General features: G+C 42.6%; 2 protein-coding genes across 3 annotated transcripts in view; one reads left to right on the top strand and one right to left on the bottom strand.

The window, feature by feature from the left end:
- The window catches only part of nudt6 (nudix (nucleoside diphosphate linked moiety X)-type motif 6), an 8,881-nt gene extending 7,170 nt beyond the window's left edge, over window positions 1–1,711 (top strand). Inside the window, exon 5 of the mRNA NM_001089522.2 lies at window positions 1,140–1,711. Within this exon, the coding sequence (NP_001082991.1) occupies window positions 1,140–1,540 (401 nt within the window). The 3' untranslated portion in view covers window positions 1,541–1,711. The remainder of the gene's footprint in view (window positions 1–1,139) is intronic.
- A 1,829-nt stretch (window positions 1,712–3,540) lies between these two features.
- fgf2 (fibroblast growth factor 2) lies at window positions 3,541–9,069 on the bottom strand. Of its 2 annotated transcripts, NM_212823.2 has the most exon segments (3): window positions 3,541–4,145; window positions 6,538–6,641; window positions 8,853–9,069. In NM_212823.2, coding segments are annotated over 3 exon segments (465 nt in total). In that variant the 5' UTR covers window positions 9,028–9,069; the 3' UTR covers window positions 3,541–3,959.
- Window positions 9,070–9,674: the final 605 nt, after the last annotated feature.

The following is a 9,674-nucleotide window of genomic DNA, read 5'->3' on the forward strand; positions in this document are numbered from 1 at the left end:
TTGAGCACTTTGAGGTGTTTTGAAGAAGTGAGTCAGGAAAGGTTTTCCTCCAGCAGTATTTTGCAGAGACCTGGACACTATTTTGAAGAAGAACAGCGCAAAATCCCTCTGGCCGCTGTGCAGGACTGCTATCTGTCATTCCCGAGAGCAGCTAACGTTGTATTGGCTGCAAGAGGAGAACTTACACCAGGGTGTCTAAACTCGGCCCTGGTGGCCCAGTGTCCTTCTGAGTTTAGCTCCAACTTACTTCTAGTACAGGGGTGCCCAAACTCAGTCCTGGAGGGCTGATGTCCTGCATATTTTAGTTCCAACCCCAAATAAACACACCCAAACCTAATCAAGCTCATTCATTCATTTTCTTTTCAGCTTATTCCCTTTATTAATCTGGGGTCGCCACAGCGGAATGAACCGCCAACTGATCCAGCAAGTGTTTCGCGCAGCGGATGCCCTTCCAGCTGCAACCCATCTCTGGGAAACACACCATACACACCCATTCACACGCATACACTACGGACAATTTAGCCCACCCAATTCACCTGCACCGCATGTGTTTGGACTGTGAGGGAAACCGGAGCACCCAGAGAAAACACTCACAAACAGAGGGAGAACATGCAAACTCCACACAGAAATGCCAACTGACCCAGCCGAGACTCAAACCAGCGACATTTTTGCTGTGAGGTGACAGCACTACCTACTGCGCCACCGCGTCGCCCCCAACAAGCTTTTTCCAGGTATACTAAAACTTCTAGGCAGGTGTGTTGAAGCAGGTTGGAGCTAAACTAAGCAGGACACCGGCCCTCCAGGACTGATTTTAGACACCCCTGGTCTAGTATATGTAGTAAGAGCTTGATTTTCTAGTTCAGGTGTGTTTGATTAGGGTTGGAGCTAATCTCTCCAGGACACCGGCCCTCCAGGACTGAGTTTGGACACCCCTGTCCTACACCAAACTAATGAATCTAAATCCAGGCCTTTCAGTTTCATTGTCCAACCCCTGTACACTATGCATAAAAACTTTTATATTGGATGCGATTAATCTTTGCCCAGGACATTATTATATTTTTGTGTGTGTGTCAAATACAGCAGACCCACACCCACCCTCTACTCCATCCCCCTTCATATATATTTGTCTGTTTCTGCAGCTGATACAGCAGTGCGGGAGGTGTTTGAGGAGACGGGCGTGCGCTCAGAGTTCCGGTCTCTCCTCAGCCTCCGCCAGCAGCACACTCACCCAGGAGCCTTCGGGATGTCTGACCTGTACCTGATCTGCAGGCTGCAGCCGCTCTCACACCGCATACACATCTGCACGCACGAGTGTCTGCGATGCGATTGGCTGGATCTGAGAGAGCTGGCGGAGACCAGCGAAACCACACCCATCACAAGCCGCATCGCCAAACTGCTGCTGTACGGCCTGGAGAACGGCTTCCAGCACATAGACCTGCACATGGAGGAGCTGCCGGCCGTCTATTCTGGATTATTCTATCAGCTCTATCACAGACCCATGCCTGACGGTGGGAAACAGTACTCTAAAGGGGCCATTTGAAAGGTCCCATGAAGTTAAAATATGTTTTTTAGAAGTCATTATCAGTATGTTAGTTTTAAAGATATCTATAAGCTCAGAAACTGACAAAATTAGCATTTATAAGATATAAACCTGATATAAACATCCATAGTTTGCAGTTTTTCTCTTTCGATATTAAATGGATCGAGTTTTTTTTGTCGTTGCCTCATACTTATCAAGTTTTCTGACCAATCAGATGCTGTCTAGTGTCTGGTATGCACCGCCCCCTTTTTCTCATTGGCTTTTCATTTGAGCTCAAACACTCTTAACACTCACCAAATATTTATATAGTTTTTTTTTAAGGGGAGGGACTACTCTATGCCCCGCCCTCTTTTCATGTTTCAATTAAGATTACATCAAACATCCAATAAAAAAGCAGATTTCACAGCTTCACAGGACCTTTAAAATAGGGCAGCATGATATATAATGATTGCGATTAGTAATATATGTATAATTTTATAACAGAATTTTATATATAATATTATTTTATTTAAAGTATCATTTTATGTGCCAAGCATTTGAGTAAAGTCTAAAAGGGATACAGCTATGGATACTCACCAATATAGCATCATATTTGTGATATTGTACAACAATAATGAATATTTTACATTACTGTGAGGGTTGGGATAGCCGTCTATTCTGGATTATTCTATTATTCAAATATATTCATATACATCATAAATGACTGATAGCCCCCCTAAATTACTGATAATCCCTCCCAAAATTAATAGCTTTGCCCTAAATTGCTGAAAACCCCGCCTAAAAACAATGATAGCTCCGCCCTAAATTAATGATAACACCTCCCAAAATCCCTGATAGCTCCGCCCTAAATTACTGATAACTCTGCCCAAAATCACTGATAGCTCCGCCCTAAATGACTGATAACCCCACCCAAAGTCACTGATAGCTCTGTCCTAAATCACTAATAACCCCCCCAAAATCACTGATAGCTCCGCTCTAAATGACTGATAACCCCACCCAAAGTCACTGATAGCTCTGTCCTGAATCACTGATAACCCCGCCCAAAATCACTAATAGCTCCGCCCTAAATCACTGATAACCCTGCCCAAAATCACTGATAGCTCCGCCCTAAATCACTGATAACCCTGCCCAAAATCCCTGATAGCTCCGCCCTAAATCACTGATAACCCCCCCCAAAATCACTGATAGCTCCGCCCTAAATGACTGATAACCCCGCCCAAAATCACTGATAGCTCCGCCCTAAATCACTGATAACCCTGCCCAAAATCACTGATAGCTCCGCCCTAAATCACTGATAACCCCCCAAAATCACTGATAGCTCCGCCCTAAATGACTGATAACCCCACCCAAAATCACTGATAGCTCTGTCCTAAAATACTGATAACCCCGCCCACAAATACTGATAGCTCCTCCCTAAATTTATTTGATAACCTCACCCAAAATCACTGCTAGCTCCGCCCTAAATGACTGATAACCCCGCCCAAAATCACTGATAGCTCTGTCCTAAATCACTGATAACCCCCCAAAAACACTGATAGCTGCACCTAAATTACTATTAACCCCTGCCCTAAATAACATAGCCATGCCCAAATTAACTGATAGCCCCCCTTAATTACTTTACATTACTGTGAGGGTTGGGTTAGGGGTAGATGTTGATAAAATACAATTGAATGTGTTATTTAATAAATAATATGAATAATACCCTGTATAATTACTGCTTTTAGATTTAACTGTGAAGGTTGGGTTTAATCTGTCTTGAAGAGCTGATGAAATGTTCTGTGTTGAACCTCAAAACACTTTGACTTTCAAGAGTGTGTGTGATAAATAGATGATGATCGGTTTCTGATGTGCTCCCAAAACAAACCTAAGCAGCAGATTTCTCAGAGAAACCTCAACAAAACGACTGTTACCTTTACTCGCATAACAATCAAGTCCTTCATGAAAATAAAGTCTTTTTCTCAATCAACATGCCGTATGAAAAATAGAATAAAGTTCTGTGTGAAACATTCATGCTGTGCACTGAATCCCTTCATTAAAGCAAAACCCTGCGTTTTTAAAGCCCTTTTTACCTCTAAAATACAGTATGGAAAGCCTTTTACATGAAGAGCAGCATTAAATAACTCACATTTCGTGGCTGTACAAGCATTCCTCACAGTCAGACGTATATCTGTGAAACTGCCTGCGCTTCAGGGAGTACACTGGAGGACTGTTTTGGAAAGTTGGATGTGAGATCATATCGGTGGGATTTGGGGCCGATTTGGCTCCAGATTGTCCAAAGCATCTGCAGATATTGCTGAACTCTCTGAGATGACCGAACATGAGCAAATAAACCCGCCGTCTGTGCTCTCCAATGTGTGTGTTGGGCTCCTGTGACATATTTTCCAGAGAGTGGATGGAGGTCTGATCTCTGATTTCTCCATCAGCATTTGGCCGACATGGGCAGAAACAGGATGGCCTTCTGTCCCGGGCTGGTTTTAGAGCCGCTTTTATACTGGCCGGTTCTCTTCAGAGCCACGTACCAGTCGGGATACTTGCGGGATCTGTATGTGTTGTAGTTGTTGGACTCCAGGCGCTCCAGGAAATAACATTCATCTGTGGTCCTTTTCTGAGACAGAGAGAGAGAAAGAGAGATTTTATTTGTGTTTTACACTTAGTTCTTCACTTTCTTAACGGAAGTTAACATTTTCCTCATTTCCCATATCGTGACATTCATAAAAAAATTAAAGCAAATTTCATCTTTATGGAACTGATTAAATCATTGGAAGATGGGTGTTTCTAGCAAAATGCAAGATGATTGATGAATGGATGAAAGCAGGGCAGAAACGACACACAAACTGATGCCCTAAAAGATTGATATTCCCTCGCTAAATGACTGATAACCACACCCTAACAAACTAATAGCCCTGTGCTAAATGACAGATAGCACTGCCCTAATTGACTGATAACCGCACCCTAAGTAACAGATAGCCACCTTCTAAATGACTGATAATCCCGTCCTAAAGGACTAATAGCTCCGCCCTAAATGACTGATAGCCCCACCCAAAATAACTGATAACCCCGGCCTAAAGGACTAATAGTCCTGCCCCAAATTACTTATAACCCAGCCATAAATAACTGATAGCTCCGCCCTAAATGACTGATAGCCCCCCCTAAATGACTGATAACACAGCCCAAAATCACTGGTAGCTCCGCACCCAAAATAACTGATAGCCCCGCCCAAAATGACAAATAACATTGTCCTTTATTACTGATAACTCCACCCTAAATGACTGACAGCCTGCCTAAATTACTGATATCCCAGAGCAAAATCACTGATAACCCCGCCCAACATTACTGGTAGCCCTGTGCTAAATGACTTACAACCACGCCCTTAATTACTGAAAGCTCCGCCCTACATTACTGGTAGTCCTGCCCTAAATAACTGATAGGCCAACCCTAAATGAATGATATCCCCGCCCTAAATAACTAATAGCCCCATTCTAAATGTCTAACAAATAGCCCCGCCCTAAGTAACAGATAGTACCCCCTAAATGTCTGATTACCACTCCTTTAATATCTGATACCCCCGCCCTAAATATCTGACTAATAGCCCCGCCCTAAATAACTAATAGCCCCATTCTAAATGTCTAATAGCCCCGCCCTAGTAACTGATAGTACCCCTCTAAATGTCTGATTACCACACCTTTAATATCTAATACCCCTGCCCTAAATTTCTGACTAATAGCCCCGCCCTAAGTAACTGATAGCCCCATTCTAAATGTCTAACTAATAGCCCCGCCCTAAGTAACTGATAGTACCCCCTAAATGTCTGATTACCGCACCTTTAATATCTGATACCCCTGCCCTAAATATCTGACTAATAGCCCCGCCCTAAGTAACTGATAGCCCCGCCCTAAATAACTAATAGCCCCATTCTTAATGTCTAACTAATAGCCCCGCCCTAAGTAACTGATAGTACCCCCTAAATGTCTGATTACCGCACCTTTAATATCTGATACCCCCGCCCTAAATATCTGACTAGTAGCCTTGCCCTAAGTAATTGATAGCCCCGCCCTAAGTAACTGATAGTATCCCCCTAAATGTCTGATTACCACACCTTGAATATCTGATAGCTCCGCCCTAAATATCTTACTAATAGCCCCGCCCTAAGTAATGGATAGTATCACCCAAAATAACTGACAACCACACCCTTCATTTCTAGTAGCTCCGCTCTTAGTATCTCACTAATAGCCCCGCCCTAAGTAACTGATAGTACCGCCCTAAATGACCGATAACCACGCCCTTAATTACTGATAGCTCCGCCCTAAATGACTGACAGTTAAATGACTTGTTTTAATGAGCTCCACCTGCGACCCTCACGACAGCCTCTCCATGAGCTGAACCTGATGCTGATGTTCCGGCTTGTGTTGCTCATTAAACATGTTCGAGTGTGTGTCCGCTGCTCTCCTCAACATCAGTGTGTTTTACTGGAGGATCAAGCTGTGTTTACCTGGAGGCGGAGGTCTGGAAATCAGCTCCTGACAGGAATGTGGATCTGTCCGTAACACTCACCTGTAACCTGACGCCTTTCAGATTCACACAGGATATTAAAGCTGAAGAATGAGTGTGTGTGTGAGGGAGGCTGAGGGCGTCCGGTGAAGTTTTGACAAGGTGTGTGTTAGACTGAGAGTGTGTGTGAATAAATGTGCATTCACTGTTGAGCAACACCCTCACATCAATGACTGCATTGTTTCAGGAGCTCAGAGCACTGGTGAGCTGTGTGTGTGTGTGTGTGTGTGTGTCTGTATGTATGTGTGAGAGTGTGTGAATGTGTCTGTCTGTGTGCATGTGTGCTTGCATGAATGCGTCTGTGTGTGTGTGTGTATGAATGTATGTGTGTGTAAATGTTTTTCTTATGTATGAGTGTGTGAGTGTGTGTGTGTGTGTGTGTGTGTGTGTGTGCTTGCATTTGTGTGTGCAGGATCTCTGCAGGATCATCTGCTTTATATGTGACTCACCGTCCCGAACAGTCGTCCGTCTGCGTTCATGGCAAGGAAACGGTTGGTACAGATGCCTTTAATGAGTACTTCACCCACTGCCGTCGCCTGCAGCTGCAGACGAACTGATGGAGAACACACACACACACACACACACACACACACACACACCTTCAGTCCATCACAACAAACATATAGTTGCTAATTAAGTAAATAAAATGCTTAATTTATTTACATTTGATTTATTACTCAAACACATTTATGCTTTCAGTGTTTTGGGGATAACAATGATGTCATCATGACCTGCAGTAACCTGTGTATTTCAACAGATTGCACTGATTACCAGCCTCAGAGCTCACACAACTGCTCTGATATCAGTTAATCATTCAATTTCCCTCAGCCTAGGCCCCTATTTATCAGGGGTCGCCACAGTAGAATGAACCACCAACTATTCCATAATATGTTTTACACAGCGGGTGCCCTTCCAGCTGCAACCCAGCACTGTTAAACACCCATACACACTCAATCACACACACACTCATACACTATGGTCAATTTAGTTCATCAGTTCCCCTGTAGCGTTCCCCTAAAGTGTTCCCCTCCAGCACAGACATGATGTAAACAATGGACAAATAAATGCCTGAAAAAATACTATAGTAATGTATAACAAATACTGCAGTGATCTTGAACTATATAATAGTAAAGTGCTCAAAGTAATCTGTTGTGGTGATTCTACAGTTGCTATGGCAACACAACAACAATAGTAATTAATCTGTAGTGATGATTCTGCAGTTGCTATGGCAACACAACAACAATAGTAATTAATCTGTAGTGATGATTCTGCAGTTGCTATGGCAACACAACCACTATAGTAATTAATCTGTAGTGATGATTCTGCAGTTGCTATGGCAACACAACCACTATAGTAATTAATCTGCTGTGGTGATTCTACAGTTGCTATGGTAACACAACAACACTAGTCATGAAACTGTTGTGGGGATTCTACAGTTGCTATGGTAACACAACTCCTATAGTAATTGATTGTTGTTGTGATTCTGCAGTTGCTATGGCAACACAACAACTATAGTAATATAACAAATGATCCAATACTGTAGTGTTTACAACTATAGTATATTATACACTCTCTGAAATAAAGGTAGCCTATGTGAGCTTTCGCTGGGGTGGTACCTTTTCAAAAGGTACACATTTTTAAGGGTTCATTTTGGTACCTCAAAAGTATATATTAGTACCTACACATTTTAAGAGGAACACTTTTGTATTTTATAGGTTCTAATATGTACCTTTGAGGTATTAATGTGCACCTTTTAGGTACAAATTTGTACCTTTTGAAAAGGTTGGGGTGATTTCTGAGAGTGTACTAATACACCAGTTAACTCTTATATAAGTGTATTACAGTATTTATTACAGTTTATTAAGGCATTTGTTAAAGAGTTGTAAATACTACAATATATGCATGATCAATACACTTTACTACAGTATGGTTAAGCAGTTACTGTAGATTGCTATAGTATTATTTCACGGTGGAGGTCAATAAATGAAGCTTTGGGTGGGCGTGGTTTGTGAAACGTCACTCAGTGGTTGCTCTTAACAACAGGATTTTTAATCAGTGAGTCCGGAGAGATGTTAGTTTCAGTTTCAACTTTAACTCATGGCCTTCATCTCCTCTTCTTCTACTGAGCCTGACCGAATATGGAAATTATTTACTTTTCATTCACACACACACACACACACACACACACACACACACACACACACACACACACACACACACACCAGACTCTATAAAGGTTTTGAAAGTTGTGAGGAAAATCTCCATGATGTAACACTACAGAATCAAACAGACAGCTCTCTGTGAACTCCTGAACTGCGTGTGTTCGTCAACTTTTCTGAAAATAACACACACTTTTAAGTGGAGCTGGAAACCTGACGTCATCACAATAATCATCATTGGGCCCTGATATTCATCTGTGCTCCACAACAGACGCATAAAGAGCCTTTGTGCCGATATAAGCCATCTCCTGCTGCTGCTTTCCCGTCATAAAGTTTGATTATTCGCACATTTTTTCTCCTTAACAATAAAACTACAGCAAAGTATTACTTTCAAATTATAAATATGGAAATCATATTAGCAGCCAATGAGTATCAAAGCACAGCAGTGTTCACAGTCAGTGTAATAGTGCTAATGCTGTTTCGAAGACTAGCATATGCGATTTCAGACACAATATTCAAAGTATGATGGTGACGTCAGATAATTTAGCGACACAACTTCGTTGAAAAATGAAGGGATGTGCGAATATAAGTCCATCATTACTCACTGTGCGGGTCGCTCTTGTCTCGGGCTCCGTCCACTCGGCCGTCCGCGTTGATCCGCAGGAAGTATCCTCCGTTTTTGCAGTACAGGCGCTTGGGATCCCTGAAGCTGCCCGCGGGAAAGCTGCTGTTTTCGGCGTCCGGAGCGGCCGGGAGTGTGGTGATCCCTCCGGTGGCCATCCCTCAGTCTGTCGGTCTCTGCCCCCTCTGCGCCTCTTCCTCTTACTTTTCCTACACTTCTTCTTCCTCCCGTTCCTCTTCTATCTCTTCCTCCTCCTTCTCCTCTTCTTCTTCCTTCTTCTCCTCTTCTTCTTGCCACTTTGTCTCCTTCCGGCGCTCAGACAAGCCTCTCATTAAAGTTCAGAGAAACTTAATGAAGATGATGATGAAGGAGTCTCTCTCTCTCTCTCTCTCTCTCTCGCTCTCTCTCTCTCTCTCTCTCTCTCTCTCTCTCTCTCTCTGTCTGTCTTTCATTAGTGATTTGGGGGCCCTAGGCAGTTCCAGCTATGGCCCTGTCGTTAAAACCCAAAACGCTCTCAGATATCTAATGTGGAACCTTTATCCTCGTAGTGTAATATAAAATACAAACAAATTCTCAAATAAAAACTAGCTCACAAACTCATTAGGTACAGTTAATTTGTGATTAGATTTTAATATTTGCATGTACAGAAGGAACGTCTCACTATTCGTAGCGGCCCCCAGTTCTGAAGTGTTAAAATCTTAATGGTTATAGACAGATTTTACATGATACTAATTCATGAAAGAACTGTGATAATAATATGATAATAAGCCGTTATAAGAATAAGAATAATAACAAGAGTTAATTA

This window comes from Danio rerio, chromosome 14 (genome assembly GCF_049306965.1).
Source record: "Danio rerio strain Tuebingen ecotype United States chromosome 14, GRCz12tu, whole genome shotgun sequence".
In the NCBI taxonomy this organism is placed as follows: domain Eukaryota; kingdom Metazoa; phylum Chordata; class Actinopteri; order Cypriniformes; family Danionidae; genus Danio; species Danio rerio.